This window comes from Oryzias latipes, chromosome 20 (assembly GCF_053564925.1).
Source record: "Oryzias latipes strain Hd-rR chromosome 20, Olatipes_Hd-rR_3.1".
NCBI lineage: Eukaryota > Metazoa > Chordata > Actinopteri > Beloniformes > Adrianichthyidae > Oryzias > Oryzias latipes.
This window is the reverse complement of record NC_136256.1, coordinates 2,328,200-2,346,045: the sequence shown is the minus strand read 5'-3', so window position 1 is coordinate 2,346,045 and position 17,846 is coordinate 2,328,200. Positions and strand designations below refer to the sequence as shown.

The following is a 17,846-nucleotide window of genomic DNA, read 5'->3' as shown; positions in this document are numbered from 1 at the left end:
GTGGTGGGGTGCTCGTCTGGGGCTGTGGGCGTCCTTCTCCGGTGGGGCCCTGCGTTGGGCTCTTCCGGCGCGGCGGGGGGGCTGCTTTCCTGGCTGGGCTGGGGCGGCGCTTTCTTTCCCTCCGCGCCTCCCTGCTCTCTGGCTCTGGGGGCATCGCGGCGGTCCTGCTGGCCCTGGCCTGGGTGGCGGTCTTGGTCGCCCGGGGGACGGTTGTTCCCTGCCGGTTCCCGTGTGGCGTTGGGGGAATTCTGGCTGCCGCTGCTGCTGCGGAGGGGGTCTGGGTGTGGGGGTGGCTGGGCGCTCCTCCTCCTTCTTTTCACACTCCACCATCCATTTTAGAAGAACATAAACACTCACCTGAGCACAGGTGTTAGCTCACCTTTGCACTTATAGTTTGCATGATTGAATGAATGAAAGATTTCACACTAGTTGGTTTAAAGGCATAGGTATGTGTTTGTGAACACTATCTGTTTTGTGTACATGTTGACATGTGGACATCTTTGCAGCTAGCAGGTGTGTTGATAATATTTGAGTGTGTGTGAACAGGCCCCGCCCTTTTTGTACTACATTTGAACTGTACCGTAATGATAAACAACCATTAAACCTGTCTGCTCTATGCTGCAGAAATGAATAAAGTTTGGCCTCAATTACAAAAGGGGTTTATTCAGTCATACCTTTGGTTTGTCTGAAGATTAATAACCCCTCTTGTTAAAGTAAAATATGTCCAACACAAGAGGCCCTCAGCTCTCAGCTGCCTGCCTAGCTGTTGGATAGGACAAGTTAAAAAAAAAAAAGAAAGCTGAACTCTAATTTTCTGAGCTGAACTCTCAAGAAAAATGGTCCCAACAATGTTGGTGCATATTTCAAGAAACACTCTGATAACAAACAGAATTACAAACACAATTGTCCTAATGGCAGCTCATCTTTCCTGTAGCCCTTCTGGATGTCAGGGGATGAACTGCAGCCTTCTCCTCCTCTGTCCCTTAGGACTGTGACAGAGGACGGCTGTGGATCAGTGGCTCATCCAATGATTGAAAGGTCGGCGGTTCAAATGTGCATGAATGTGATGGTCAGAGGGACCGTAGGCGCACACTGGCAGCCACACCTCTGTCATCACCAAGTGTGAATGAGGAGTGAATGAATAACGGACACATTGTCAGCGCTTAGAGCGTCTGGGAAAGTGCAGATAAATCAGTCCATTATTACTGTTTTTGCACACTGCAGAGATTTGAACAAAAAGTTCAAATTTTACAGCAACTGGACACTTTTTGGACAGTCCAGACATATTTGGAGGTTGTAGCAGTATCACTACACATTCTAGGTACAATATAACTGTTGGACTCACCAGGATGCCAGTTTTGATCAGCAGGTAATGAAGGGTCTGAGTGACATCTGCAGCGTGGACCAGGTTGTGGTATGGGTTTTTGTGAGAGCTGTAGCCCACTTCCAACGAGTCCACAAAGGATATCAATGCAGACACAGGGATCTGATTTAAAGATGGGAGTGAAGCACAAATGCTGTAACACGTTTACAAGTTTGCCAAGATGCACCAGACTGCAAAAAAAAAAATACTGTAAAACTTTTGAATAAGATTCCTTAATAAACTATTTATAAGACATGAACAAGCATTAGTGATGTGTTATTAAGCTGCTCATGAAGACATTTATTAGCATGTGTCAATCCTCATAAAATATTTGTTAGCATTTATAATTATTGACAAATACATTGTAAGTTAATAATAAATGTACTAATTGTGTCCTTGTTAAGAATTTATTGAGTGTTTTGCACCCCCCCCCCCCCCCCCCCCCCAATCTAAAGCGTGACAAAATAGGTCATCGTCTACACAAGCATTTATAAATCGCTTGTAAGGGAACTCCTTTACACCAACATTTATTTATTTCCTATTATAAAACTCTAATGACTGACAGAACAGAGTCTCTGTTGCTTCAGTCTGGTTTTGAAATGCATAAATGCTGTTTTTTTGTGAATGTTGCATTCTCCACATTTGAGTCTGGCTCTTATTGTGAAAATCTGCAGTGTTGACGCCCATTTACCACCACATCTCCGCATCTGGGAGGACTTCCTGTGCTGGACTGACTTTGGCTGGACCTCAGCAGTTCTTCCTCTCAAACTGCTGTCCAACAGACAGGAGGAGCTGCTGGGTTCCCAGCTGCTGCTCTGGTTGAGAACATTGGGGAAGTTCTCTTTATGCTTCCAAAACAGCATTTCCAGTGGCAGCAAGTAAATAACTACGGGCCCAGAACTGACCCCTGAGCGACCCCCCACTTCCGGTGGGATGAGTGAGGGCCCATTCTAACACAGGAAGACTTATCTATAAGATAAGACTGCCTCCACTGCAGGGCTTCCCCGGAGAGCCCCGCCCATTCTTCTAGCCGGCCAATCAGGATCTCATGATCAACTATGTCAAAAGCAGCCAATAGATCCAGTAATAAAAGAACGACCAGTTCACCTGTATCAGTTTCCATCAGAACATCATTAAAACAAATTTAAAGTGCAGTCTCTGTGCTACAGTATGTCCAGACCTGAACCCTGACTGTAAAGGTTCCAGGATCTCATGTGCATTTAAGAAAGTGATGAACTGTTCTTCACAATGTTCTCAAGGACTTCAGCACAAAAAGGTAGGTTGGATATTGGCGTATAGTTTGAAAACAAAGCAGTACCAAGCCCTTGTTTCTTCAGCAGTGGTCTCACTACCGCCAGTTCAAAATTGAGTGGAACCTGAGTGGACGTAAGACTAGTGTTAAGAATAGTTAAAACTCCTGCTTCTAACACTGAAAAAACTTTCTGAAAAAAACAGGCTGGCAGAACATCACTAGAGCACCCAGCAGGCTTTAACCGTGATACCACTCTCTCCAACTCGATCAGAGGCACCAATGAAAAAGATTTCCGCTTAGCTACTGGTGTCAATGGAGTTGGTGGAGAATAGGTGGAACATTGTGTCAGAGAAGACCTAATACCAGCAACCTTGTCCATAAAAACACACAAACGTTTTCATAATTTTCCACAGAGCTTCCTTATGGTTTCCACTCTCATCAGAGTCCAATAAAGAACCCAAAGTATTCAAAAGGGTTCCTAGATCGCCCAAAGCAGAAGAGATATAGTCAGCATTAAATTGTACCCAAGAATGGGATGGTGCTCCACATCTGACCCTTCCTATCAGAAACTAATGTTTGAAAAAGCTTCCTACGTATAGATCCTTACATCGTATGTGAGTGGCAACTAGACTTAGATATTTGAAGTCCATGTGCTGTGACTCTACCTCAAGAGTACGCCAGCTGGATGAATGAGAACCTTCAACAGTTTATTGAGTGTTCTGCAGCCTCCTCAAGTGTGGTCTGTTTTCTGCCACAAAGAACCCAAAGATCTGAAAAATAAACTTTACTACATTAACCAAAGCCACAAACATACAACTCGGTAATGCTTTGGATTTCTTAATAAACTATGTGTGAGACATTAACAAGCATAGTAATGTATTAAGTTGTGTTGTGAAGGTAAAGACATATTTGGTCACGGTTTAGGTTGGGGGGTGGCAAAACACTCAATAAACCATTAGCTAGAACACAATTAGTAAATCTGTTATTAACTTACAATACATTTGTAAAACATTACAACAACAATGTTTGATAAAGGATCAACATGTTACGCCATGGTCCAGGTGAATCCTCAATTCTGATTGACTGCTGGGTGTGCATTAAAAAGTGATAACCGCACGCCTAAAAAAGTAGATCCGGTCACCTAGCCTAAATGTTCTGTATCACTGCGCTGGCCTCTTTAAAAAAACTTTAGCTTCATCATCTGGACAAAACAAGCGGAAAGAGAACAACTGATGCTTTATTTAACCCATCACCATTTATATCACTTTATTTTGCCACTGCAGTCGAGGGTGGGCTTTTTGTCATGTTACCGTGACAACGCACCACACCACGTAAAAAATAAAAACGTTTATGTACTTATCATTTGTTTATAAACTGAAGAAAAACAATCAAAAATAAAGGACTAAAACTGGTTGAATATTTATTTCTTTTGTAAGTATAAGTGGGTTATTGGCCTTCAAAATGTGCATTATCAGCATTAACGCCCTTAGCGGAAGCAACCTCAACGGTTCAGGCTTCAACAGAATGCGTTTATTTCTAATAATTCATACTTCATCGGGCAGGGTTTACTTAATAAATGCATTTCAGTCAGACAACTCTTGCAGTAAGAAATATTTATTTCACGTACTTAATTTTCACATTCTTTAGTTGGCATTCACATCTTTGTCATTTGGCATAAGACTCCGTTCAATTCCATGAGATCATTTCCATAAAACTTTCGGGTAACAAAAACCCCCTTTAACGGAGCCCACAGGTGGAGGGAGGGGCGACGAATGAGCGCTGAAGGTAAGAAAGAATGAACAACTGCGCACCTGGGCTTAAATAGGACACTGAGCAGGTGAGTTAATTGACTGAACCGCCCTAGGGGAGTAACCTGTAAAACACTGCCGAGTGCCTGCCTGAAATTGCGACAGGTCGCTTATTAATAATGAGCAGCTTTTTCAAACTTTTAAGTCGTTTGTAAGACATCAAAAATAATTATTCCAAGATTTTCTCAGAGACACAAACATTCATGACTAAGCAGTTACCAGAAAAATAATTTTTCACATCAAATATCTCACATATTTTAACATCTGTCTCTCATCCTGAGTGAGGACTGCAAGTATTATCACTAGATTCTGTTCCAGTTTTGCTTACCTTAAAGACATTTATCAAGTTATATCTGGTGAGCAGCTCATGGAAGACAAACTTCAGAGCATGGTTCCCGCTCACCTCGTTCAGTGCAAACACGTCGAATGACCACATGTCCACGTGCTAAAACAGATCAAAGAATAGTGAATGGTTTATGCTTTTAGAACGTTTTTCAAACAGCGCTTTCCAGTCACAGTCCCTTTCACCCAAGCACACACTGCTGCCGAACACTGGGGCAAACCTGGAACCACCAGAAGCAACACGGGGTTCAGTGTCGCGTTCAAGGACACCTTCACACATAGGCAGGCAAGGCGGAAACTGAACCTGTGATCCCCCAATTAGAGGTCAACAGCTCTACCACTACACCATGACTGCCCCTAATGCAAATATGAAGCATCTATGCGGATAACTTTTAGAATACAGCAATATAAAAGCAGGAACTACTACACTCACTGGCCACTTTATTAGGTACACCTTGCTAGTACCGGGTACAAAAGAAAGGGGAGAAAAGGAGGGTTGAAAAAGTTGGAGGATGATAAAGAAGAAGGCGGGATAAAATCACAAAGCAACGAGTTGCTGGAGGATTATCATTATTATTGTCAGGTGTAAGTGTTAGTAAAAAGGGCGGGGCCTGTCCACAGACACACTCAAAGCTACTAACATACCTGTTGGCTCCAAAAACCTTCACACACAAACAGGTGCACAACATAACTACAGTTATGTTACACATACCTATGCATACAAACAAACACATGTCAAGAACATCATTCAATTAGTCCTGCTGGTAATTTATGTCCCATTTAGCAGCAGGACTGCTGCTGCCAATTGCCTAATTTCATCCCCCTGTGCCTGCTCCTATAGATCTCTGCCTCTGCCCCTCACTCTGCAGGATCGTCGCACTGCAAGCATCCAGTCAACTCACCTGCTCTGTTCTCTGCCAGCTCATCTACCTGTCTGCTCACCATTCAGCCTGGCTTCTAGCTAACCTGCTCATCCATCCTCTGGTCTCTGCTCTCAGCTCCATGCTGCTATGGACATTGTCTGCTTCTGTTTCCCTGCCACACCATTCTGCCCCAAGCCTCATTAGTCCCCGCACCTCTGAAATCTTTTTGGAACTGTTCCCCAGAGACCATTCTGGAGATTATTATTTGGATTGCAAAATTAAGGGTGTTTGTGTTTGAGCCCCAGGCTCCTGAGTTCCACCACCTCCACACCTCCATTCATTTGCTGTACCGACGACTTGACTCCGCCCCTCCCTTCTACCTGCGGATCCCACTCCTCACTCATCCCACCAAGCTTGTTTTTACTCTGACTACTAAAAATCATTTCCCATCACTAACCCTCTCCTGTCTCCTTAGCATCCGTGTATTGGCTTTTTTTCTCCAGGACCTGGGCATCTTCAAGTTAAAGAAGAAAATTAATTTGGTTTCTTCCTATTTTTGGGTCCCGGAAAACAATTCTTGACAAGATCAGCAGTTTCTGAAATCCTCAGATCTGCCTGTCTGGCACTAACAACCATGTCACGTTCAAAGTCACTTCAAACACCTTTCTTCTCCATTCTGATGCTCATTTTGAACTGCAGTGGATCGTCTGGACCATGTCTACATGCATAAGTGCATCGAGCTGCTGCCATGTGATTGGCTGATCAGGAAATTTGTGTTAACGAGTTGAAAGGTGTGCCTAAAGTGGCCAGTGAGTGTGGATGAATGGTTCTGTTTTAAAATATAAACGGGTGTAAATGAACCAAAATGTATATTACTTTCTTTGTATCTACGAAATTTAAAATAACGTTTTAAACTTTAAACATTTTGTTTTTCTTCTGTTTGTATGTATTTGCTTTTGGAGCAGATGGAAAAGAGCAGGAATATTAAAGAAGAGGCTAATTGAATTCTTTTGTTTCTGCATTTCCACCCACCTGTAAACTGTTACTATATTCTCATGGATTTTTGCTTTTTACGATATTGGACAAAGTTGGTGTGAGACTATTTTGAAGTTGAATGAAATCAATGGTGCAGACTGGGTGGGGTTTCCACCCCCTTCACACACAGGCAGATACACAGACTGTACCTTAAGAGCTGTGATGACATTCTGGGAATAGCTGAGACTGGTTATGTTGGAGGTTCGTCTGAACATCCTGTTACAAGAATAAAGCATACATTAATGACTCATTTTTACAATTCTTTATAGCTAAAGTATGCAGAGGTTAAAGCTGCCTGACTTTTCGGTTACGGTTTCCCCTATATATTTTACACAAACATTATACTGACAGAACAGAGAACCGTGGATGATCATTATTCGTCTTTTTTACTTGCACGGAATTAGATTTTAATATGGTATATCACAGGTGTTATTTAAAAACATACAGTTTCAAGCAATCTTCAAAGAAGGTCCCTATTGAACATTAGGTTTGTTTGATTGGAATGAGGTATCTGATTATCTGGTATCTGATTACTGAAATGTGCAGTAGCGAACTGAGCAAACCAAACCTTTCTACAAAGATCCCAGCTTGCACTGCATGGACAATACTGCGGAAGCGCTGCTTGTCCTCTCTTCGGGTCAGAACCAGACCCTTCTGTTGGGTAAATGTAACAGTGAGCCAGTCCCGAACCTCCACTGGCACTGAATCAGTTTTGATATCATCCAACTCGTCCTCTGGGTCCACCAGTTGCCTGCAGGAACATCAACTACATCGTTGGCAAAGAGACATTATATGCTGATGATACTGAGCTCTATGTGACTATGTCTCCCAATAGATCCCATTGACAAACTTCTTGAATGCATTACTAATGTGAAATATTGGATGGCAGCAGATTTTAATTTAGGTAACTTGATGCCGAACTCAACGTCAAAAACTGCTTTTCAAACACAACTAAGACTGCTTCATTCTCATAAAAAATAATGCTAAAGTCAGACCTTTTCCCTCCAGAATCAGCACAGAAACTTTAGTCCGTGCTTTTGTCACTTGTAGACTTTGAAATTGTAATGATCTTTTATCTGGTCATATTAAGTCAGGGGTGTCCAAACTTTTTGCAAGGTGGGGCAGATTTGGTGAGGTGAAAGTGTGTGAGGGCCGACCATTCGGCCTGCATTCTCGAAATATTTCCTTAAGATTAAATGCAAATGAACAGTTAATGAGCAGTTTTATTGCAGTGGTATTTCCTTTCTTCCCATAGACCACAAACACATCTAAATACATGAACCAAAATGACTGTGAAGACTAGAAATAAAATTCAGAAAACGTCTGTCTGGAAAATAAAAAATGGATTCATAGGAAATCTGGGTTCATATGGAATGTTACATGTTAGTCTCTATTAAATGTTCATTGTGAACTTTTAAATGTAACAGTTTGAACAGTAAAACTTAAACACAGACAGTTATCGTTTTCAGTACAAACCACTGTAGTTTTAACCACTCAAAAACTGGGATTTTAGAATTGATTCACCACAGAAGACTGAACAAATAACTTCCCTGCACTAATGTGATGGGTGAGGTCTCGATTGCATCAAAAAGGCCAGATCTGGCTCAAAGACTATGGTTTTGATGTGAAAGATGTCACAAACGTGAGAGTCTCTTAGTCTTGTCCTCAAGCAGTTCTTGTTAAAGTTCATAACAGAGAATGTCTTTTCACACAAGGATGTGGAGCCAAACAAGCTCAGCGTTTTCTGTTGACAAATCAAGTAATCGTACACAAAGTTCTTAGAGAGTGTTGGGGCCGCAGATTATTATGGCCCGCAGCAGTCATAGACTGCAAGGACCATATTGTAACTGGTACGAGGGTCGAACACTCAAAAAGTCCAAAACGTCAAAAAAACGCGTCAAAACGCCAAAAAATGGGGTCAAAAGTCGCCCAAAGCACACAACGACACGACAATTGTGTAACGCAACAAAAATACACACACACACGCACAACACCAACGCACAAACGTAAAAATTGTAGTCGCAAAAATGACGACAAAAACCCAAAAAAGCCCCAAAAAGCCCTCAAAAGACGGGTTTAAAGCCAAACAGACATGCCCAGCCTATAGTAAAAGACAGGCCGCATTGAAATACATAGGCCACCTGACTGCAAAAACTTCTATATTGTTTCTGCTTTGTTTCATTATGGCCCGCAGCACTCACAGAGTGCAAGGACCATATTGTAACTGCTACGAGGGTCGACCCCCAAAAAGGTCCAAAACGTCAAAAAAACGCGTTAAAACGCCAAAAAATGGGGTCAAAAGTCGCCCAAAGCACACAACGACACGACAATTGTGTAACGCAACAAAAATAGACACACACACGCACAACACCAACGCAAAAACGACAAAATTGTAGTCGCAAAAATGACGACAAAAACACGAAAAAGCCAAAAAAAGCCCCAAAAAGCCCTCAAAGAACGGGTTTAAAGCCAAAAAGACATGCCCAGCCTATAGTAAAAGACAGGCCGCATTGAAATACATAGGCCACCTGACTGCAAAAACTTCTATATTGTTTTTCGAATGTTTATTATTATTATTCTTGTTTCTAACGGATCCGTTGAGCTCAAATTTGACCCCCGCCACATACCCGAAAACTCACCAAAATTGGCACACACCTGGGATAAATTGAAAATGAATTTTCGGCAAAGAGAACGTCACCCCCCCGAAGTCGATGACATCACAGCGAGCGTTCCCGTAAAAAAAATGAATGGGCCGAAAATCGCTTATGGGGCCAAAAAATTTTTTTTTGAAATACAGTTACGAAACCCAAACACTTGTGTTGGAGATATCCCAAAGAAGTTCTGAAATTATTATGGGATGGCCACACGACTTACGGCTTGGCGGCCATTTTGTGGCAAACTCAGAGAAATGGCGATTTTCGTGTTTTTTCACAATATGGGAAAACGACACTTTTGTTCAAGCGATTTTCACGAAATTGCACACACATGCCACAAACACGATTCTACAACTACCAAAGAAGTTTTGTTGACCTTTGACCTTGGCAAGGGGCGGCCATCTTGGATTTTCAAAAAAAAGCACCTTTAGTAATGGATACAAACGAAAACTCGTCCAAGGGATTTTTATCGATCTTTTTGAAACTTCTAGGGCATCAATGGCAAGCTACTGTGGACAAAATGTTGGAATTAGAAGTTGTAGATTTTGAACGGCGTGCGCGTGGCGAATTCGCAACCGTCGCTATTTTAGCTAGCTCGCACATATTTTATCGGAATAGCCTGAAACTGAAATATGCGATACCCTGGCCCACACTGAACAAAACAATGTCACATACGACAAAATTGATAAAGGAATGTGGCCGTGGTAGACAAAAAACGATCGCAAAAAAAAGTGCTGACTCGGCAAAAAAAAATTTTTTTCTGATTTTATTTTTAAGAATCGGCTAACGAAACCCAGATAACTTTGTCGGGTATATCCAAAGAAAGTTTTGAAATCATTATGTGATGGCGACACGACCTACGGTTTGGCGGCCATTTTGTGCCAAAATCTGCCATTTTGCGTTTTTCGCGTTCTTACACAATATGTAAAAATGAACTTTTTTTCGAGCGATTTTCATGAAATTTGACGCGCATGTCCCTAGAATAAGTCTACAATCACCTCTGGAGTTTCGTCGACCTTTGACCTTGGGAAAAGGCGGCCATCTTGAATTTTCTATAAAAAACACATTTACCACCAGATTCAAACGTAAACTTGTCGTTGGAATTTTCATCGATTGTCTCGAAACATTTTGGGCATCAATGGCAAGCTACTGTGGAAAAAATGTTGGAATTAGAAGTTGTAGATTTTGAACGGCGTGCGCGTGGCGAGCTAGCAAAGTGGCGCACTGTTATAACTCCCATGCATTTCAATACAATACAGTGAATATTGAATGCATGCATAAATGCCTGAAACTGAATACATTGAAAAACACTGGATATGGACATATAAGGAATGTGGGCGTGGTTAGCATAAAACCCCTGTTGCTAAGGACAACAAAAATTTTACTTTTACCGATTTGTCCGAAACTGACGTCAATCTGTTCGTCCTCTCGAGGGGACCAAAACACAAAATGGTTGCTATGGAGATAAAATCAACAGAAAAGCCGCCATTTTGGAAAAAGTGTTTTTTTTTTATCAACTTATGACATATAGCTCTCACCAATGGAGGAATGTGTTTTTCTGAGTCAGTTGGTGATGCTGATCGCTATGCTAGCACATTTAGCTATGTTAGCATAACTTGCATAGTTAGCACAATTAGCATTTTAGGAAATGTGTTTTCCTGAGTCAGTTGATGATGCTGATCGCTACGCTAGCACTTTTAGCCACATTAGCATAGCTAGCATAGTTAGCACAATTATCATTTTAGGAAATGTGTTTTTCTGAGTCAGTTGATGATGCTGATCGCTATGCTAGCACTTTTAGCCACATTAGCATAGTTAGCATAGTTAGCATAATTAGCAAATCCAGCCTTGACTAGCTTTTCATTTGTGGTCGGTGAGGTAGGTGAGGACGGCGGTCATGCGTAGAGTTGGGCGTGGAAGGCGGGTTGCGTCTGCGGGCCATACAACGCCGCTTGCGGCTTTAATTATTATTATTATTCTTCTGGTTTCTAACGGACAGTTTGAGCGAAAATTTGACCCCCGCCACATACCCGAAAACTCACCAAAATTGGCACACACCTAGGATAAATGTGAAATGAATTTTCGGCAAAGAAAACGTCACCCCCCCGAAGTTGATGACATCACGGCGAGCGTTCCCGTAAAAAAAATGAATGGGCCGAAAATCGCTTATGGGGCCAAAAAAAAATATTTCAAATTAGAACAACGAAACCAAAAAACACGTGTTGGAGATATCCCAAAGAAGTTATAAAATCATTATGGGATGGCCACACAACCTACGGCTTGGCGGCCATTTTGTGGCGAACTCAGAGAAATGGCGATTTTCGTGTTTTTTGACAATATGGGAAAACTACACTTTTGTTCAAGCGATTTTCACGAAATTTCATACACATGCCACAAACACGATTCTACAACTACCAAAGAAGTTTTGTTGACCTTTGACCTTGGCAAGGGGCGGCCATCTTGAATTTTCATAAAAAAGCACCTTTATTGACGGATACAAACGAAAACTCGTCCTAGGGATTTTTATCGATCTTTTTGAAACTTCTCGGGCATCAATGGCAAGCTACTGTGGACAAAATGTTGGAATTAGAAGTTGTAGAATTTGAAACGCGTGCCCGTGAAGAATTCGCAACCATCGCCATTTTAGCTAGCTCGCACATATTTTGTCGGAATAGCCTGAAACTGAAATATGCGATACCCTGTCCCACACTGAACAAAACGATGTCACATACGACAAAATCCATAAAGGAATGTGGCCGTGGTAAACAAAAAACCGTCGCAAAAAAAAGTGCTGACTCGGCAAAAAAAAATTTTTTTGGATTTTATTTTTAAGAATCGGCTAACGAAACTCAGATAACTTTGTCGGGTATATCCAAAGAAAGTTTTGAAATCATTACGTGATGGCGACTTGACCTACGGTTTGGCGGCCATTTTTTGCCAAAATCTGCCATTTTGCGTTTTTCGCGTTTTTACACAATATGGAAAAATGAACTTTTTTTCGAGCGATTTTCACGAAATTTGACTCGCATGTCCCTAGCGTAAGTCTACAATCACCTTTGGAGTTTCGTCGACCTTTGACCTCGGGAAAAGGCGGCCATCTTGAATTTTCTATAAAAAACACCTTTACCACCAGATTCAAACGTAAACTTGTCGTTGGAATTTTCATCGATTGTCTCGAAACTTTTTGGGCATCAATGGCAAGCTACTGTGGAAAAAATGTTGGAAGTAGAAGTTGTAGATTTTGAGCGGCGTGTGCGTGGCAAGCTAGCAAAGTGGCGCACTGTTATAACTCCCATGCATTTCAATACAATACAGTGAAAATTGAATGCATGCATTCATGCCTGAAACAGAATACATTGAAAAAGACTGGACATGGACATATAAGGAATGTGGGCGTGGTTAGCATAAAACCACTGTTGCTAAGGACGACAAAAAGTTTACTTTTACCGATTTATCCGAAATTGACGTCAATCTGTTCGTCTTCTGAAGTGGACCAAAACATAAAATGGTTGCTATGGAGATAAAATAAACAGAAAAGCCACCATTTTGGAAAAAGTCGTTTTTTTATCAACTTATGACATATAGCTTTCACCAATGGAGGAATATGTTTTTCTGAGTCAGTAAATGATGCTTATCGCTATGCTAGCAATTTTAGCCACATTAGCATAGCTAGCATAGTTAGCATAATTAGCATTTTAGGTAATGTGTTTTTCTGAGTCAGTTGATGATGCTGATCGCTATGCTAGCACTTTTAGCCACATTAGCATAGCTAGCATAGTTAGCATAATTAGCATTTTAGGTAATGTGTTTTTCTGAGTCAGTTGATGATGCTGATCGCTATGCTAGCACTTTTAGCCACATTAGCATAGCTAGCATAGTTAGCATAATTAGCATTTTAGGTAATGTGTTTTTCTGAGTCAGTTGATGATGCTGATCGCTATGCTAGCACTTTTAGCCACATTAGCGTAGCTAGCATAGTTAGCATAATTAGCATTTTAGATAATGTGTTTTTCTGAGTCAGTTGATGATGCTGATCGCAATGCTAGCACTTTTAGCCACATTAGCATAGTTAGCATTGTTAGCATAATTAGCAAATCCAGCCTTGACTAGCTTTTAATTTGCGGGCTGTGAGGGCGGTGAGGTCAGCGGTGGTGCGTAGAGTTGGGCGTGGAGGCGGGTTGCGTCTGCGGGCCATACAACGCCGCTTGCGGCTTTAATTATTATTATTTTTTTTTATTACGTTTCTTCTTTCTTACGGATCCGTTCAGCTCAAATTTGACCCCCGCCACATACCCGAAAACTCACCAAAATTGGCACACATCTGGGATAAATTGAAAATGAATTTTCGGCAAAGAGAACGTCACCCCCCCCACGACGATGACATCACGGCGAGCGTTCCCGTAAAAAAAATGAATGGGCCGAAAATCGCTAATGGGGCCAAAAAAAAATATTTAAAAATACAGTTACGAAACCAAAACACGGGTGTTGGAGATATACCAAAGAAGTTATGAAATCATTATGGGATGGCCACACGACCTACGGCTTGGCGGCCATTTTGTGGCGAACTCAGAGAAATGGCGATTTTCGTGTTTTTTGACAATATGGGAAAACAACACTTTTATTCAAGCGATTTTCACGAAATTGCATACACATGCCACAAACACGATTCTACAACTACCAAAGAAGTTTCGTTGACCTTTGACCTTGGCAATGGGCGGCCATCTTGAATTTTCATAAAAAAGCACCTTTAGTAACGGATACAAACGAAAACTCGTCCTAGGGATTTTTATCGATCTTTTTGAAACTTCTCAGGCATCAATGGCAAGCTACTGTGGACAAAATGTTGGAATTAGAAGTTGTAGAATTTGAAACGCGTGCGCGTGGCGAATTCGCAACCGTCGCCATTTTAGCTAGCTCGAACATATTTTATCGGAATAGCCTGAAACTGAAATATGCAATACCCTGGCCCACACTGAATAAAATGATGTCACATACGACAAAATCCATAAAGGAATGTGGCCGTGGTAAACAAAAAACGATCGCAAAAAAAAGTGCTGACTCGGCAAAAAAAAAATTTTTCGGATTTTATTTTTAAGAATCGGCTAACGAAACCCAGATAACTTTGTCGGGTATATCCAAAGAAAGTTTTGAAATCATTACGTGATGGCGACACGACCTACGGTTTGGCAGCCTTTTTGTGCCAAAATATGCCATTTTGAGTTTTTCGCGATTTTACACAATATGAAAAAATGAACTTTTTTTCGAGCGATTTTCACGAAATTTGACGTGCATGTCCCTAGCGTAAGTCTACAATCACCTCTGGAGTTTCGTTGACCTTTGACCTCGGGAAAAGGCGGCCATCTTGAATTTTTTATAAAAAACACCTTTACCACCAGATTCAAACGTAAACTTGTCGTTGGAATTTTCATCGATTGGGTCGAAACTTTTTGGGCATCAATGGCAAGCTACTGTGGAAAAAATGTTGGAATTAGAAGTTGTAGATTTTAAACGGGGTGCGCGTGGCGAGCTAGCAAAGTGGCGCACTGTTATAACTCCCATGCATTTCAATACAATACGGTGAAAATTGAATGCATGCATTAATGCCTGAAACAGAATACATTGAAAAACACTGGATATGGTCATATAAGGAATGTGGGCGTGGTTAGCATAAAACCACTGTTGCTAAGGACAACAAAAAGTTTACTTTTACCCATTTGTCCGAAACTGACGTCAATCTGTTCGTCCTCCAGAGGGGACCAAAACATAAAATGGTTGCTATGGAGATAAAATCAACAGAAAAGCCGCCATTTTGGAAAAAGTGGGTTTTTTATCAACTTATGACATGTAGCTCTCGCCAATGGAGGAATGTGTTTTTCTGAGTCAGTTGATGACGCTAATGGCTATGCTAGCACTTTTAGCTATGTTAGCATAACTAGCATATTTAGCATAATTAGCATTTCAGGAAATGTGTTTTTCTGAGTCAGTTGATGATGCTGATCGCTATGCTAGCATTTTTAGCGACATTAGCATAGCTAGCATAGTTAGCATAATTAGCATTTTAGGTAATGGGTTTTTCTGAGTCAGTTCATGATGCTGATCGCTATGCTAGCACTTTTAGCCACATTAGCATAGCTAGCATAGTTAGCATAATTAGCATTTTAGGTAATGTGTTTTTCTGAGTTAGTTGATGATGCTGATCGCTACGCTAGCACTTTTAGCCAAATTAGCATAGTTAGCATAATTAGCATAGTTAGCAGAATTAGGAAATGCAGCCTCGACTAGCTTTTAATTTGTGGGCTATGAGGGTGGTGAGGTCGGCGTTTGTGAGTAGAGTATGGCGTGGAAGGCGGGTTGCGTCTGCGGGCCATACAACGCCGCTTGCGGCTTTAATTGATTTTATGACATGAGCTTGCAGGCCGGTGTAAATTTGAACATGGCCTGCAGGCCTCTGGACTTTGGACATGCCTGTCTTAAGCAGTCTTTCAACAGATTCCAGCTTGTTCAGAATTCAGCTGAACATGTTTCAGTTAATAGGAAGAATACGAGGGAGAGAACCCTTGTCACTCGCATCTCAAAGTCTCTGCCCGGGCTTCCTCTCAGTTTTAGGATTGATTTGAAGATTCTCCTTCCAGTTTTTAAATGTCTTATTGGATTGGGACCTTCCTATTTATAAGTCAAATTACAGAAATAGTTAAATTCTTTCGACAAAGTATGAAAACCTGGGATGTTTCAGGAAAACTTAAGCATGATCATCAAACTATTAAGAGATTTGAAGCTGATTCAGAGCACATCCAGGTAGGTGCAGATGAAGTCAGAATGATGAAGGTTTCTTCCAGACAAATACATGGGATTAAGAGAGCAGCTGCTAAAATACCATCACAAAGCAGAAAGCACAGATTTGAAGCTGCTGGAGTCTCTGGAGTCCCACCAATATCAAGGTGTAGGATCCTCCAGGGGCTTGCAGTTCTTCGTAAACTTTCTATTTACCCCACCCTTACCAAACCACGAGACCCGCTTTATACCTGTTGTGCATGATTGGGTGTCATTTCCTTCCAACTGATTATTTAGGTGAAGTGGAAAAGCAATTAGGATCAACCGTGCAGAGGCCGGAGCAGTGTCTTCCCACCAACTTAAAGCGGGTCCCTTCAAGACCGCGGACAAGGCTCCTAACAGTTTGTGGTTTGAAAGGACCTTTTCACTTTACAGGGCTTAAAAAACAGAACATAGGATCCCTGTATGTGCCCGTGTCACACATCCATCTGGACCATCCAGGGCGGCACGGCTTTCCTCAGAGAACAGACTGTTTGAAAATGAGTCTTCATGTGTGTTTGGGTCCTCTTGCTATCAAATGCTGTGGACCTCTGTTGTGTGTCATAATGTGGAACAGTGACTTTGAAGGTTTTTAGTTTAAAAAACTGTTATCTATAAGAGGTTTGTTCTTCAACATCTAATATTTACTCTAATGGTTAGTGACTTGAAAATTATGCTGACCATCATTTTCATTGAGCATTTAGAGAAATCATAGAAAAATAGCATTTGCATGATCATTTGGAACACACTGGATGAAAATACATTTCACAGTTTAGAACTGAACATAAAAAGTTACAATTCAATCGTACAAAAAAAGAATTTTAGATAATAGCAAAATCATTTCAAAACATTTTGGCGTTAAATTCATTTTAAAGTAATTTAAAGGGCCCATATGATTCTTTTTATAAGCTTTTAATAGTCATTTCCCCCCTGCCCTTCGTGTTTCTGTCCTGTTTACCCATGCCTACCCCACTCCCTACCCCACTCTACCCCTCATCTGTGTGGTCCATAAAGACATGTTTGATAGTATTAATGAGCCTCAAATATAAAACATAAATAATGGAAACACTACTTGCCTGGTTTCCTCACTGCACATATATTCAAGAAGTGAGGCGGCGTGCTCCAGGTTCCTCTTCAGGTCAGCCACAGGTACCTGGCCCCTCTCCAGCAGCTTCACTATGCATCTCAGCCTGCGGCACAAAATCTCCTGGGTCAGAGACGAGCTTGGATAACTCAGAACGTTTTGTGAATGGTGTGTAATATTTTTTTATAAATAAGCTTCAAAGTTTTATTAAAGCATGAAGTTTTCACGTTATTTAGTTTTGAGCATTTTTGATGGGGAATAACAGACCACAGAAAAACTTCCTATCATTCTATGTCTGACAGCGTGACCTTTGACCTGACAGCAGTCTTCTCCATGGCATCAGGTGCATCAGGGACGGGTGGCTCCTCTGCCAGAATCCGGCCAGCGCTGCATGGATCAGGGATGACTCCAGGTGTGCCAGCCGTACTGAGCCCATTCTGTGATCTCGAACCTGCACAATATTGACACAACTGATTATTTCTCTTCAGCCAAACACTGTCTACTGCACCAGGTTGTCCACATTCTTAGAACATTCTAGCACACTGTATGGTCACACGCTAAATTCAAAGTGTTTCCACACACTGGACTGGAATGATGGTTGATCCGTGTTTGCTGACATCACATGTGTGTTGTCC

General features: G+C 41.5%; 1 protein-coding gene across 3 annotated transcripts in view; it reads right to left on the bottom strand.

The window, feature by feature from the left end:
- pde1ca (phosphodiesterase 1C, calmodulin-dependent a) overlaps nucleotides 1-17,846 on the bottom strand; it is a 56,616-nt gene that overhangs the window by 23,675 nt on the left and 15,095 nt on the right. For 2 of the 3 annotated variants that reach the window (XM_078938804.1, XM_078938806.1), the window contains 6 exons: nucleotides 17,527-17,662; nucleotides 17,204-17,317; nucleotides 7,232-7,414; nucleotides 6,813-6,879; nucleotides 4,752-4,868; nucleotides 1,346-1,486 (listed from right to left, as the gene is read on the bottom strand). In XM_078938804.1, the coding sequence (XP_078794930.1) occupies nucleotides 1,346-1,486; nucleotides 4,752-4,868; nucleotides 6,813-6,879; nucleotides 7,232-7,414; nucleotides 17,204-17,317; nucleotides 17,527-17,662 (758 nt within the window). The remainder of the gene's footprint in view (nucleotides 1-1,345; nucleotides 1,487-4,751; nucleotides 4,869-6,812; nucleotides 6,880-7,231; nucleotides 7,415-17,203; nucleotides 17,318-17,526; nucleotides 17,663-17,846) is intronic. The other variant, XM_078938805.1, reaches the window with a different exon arrangement.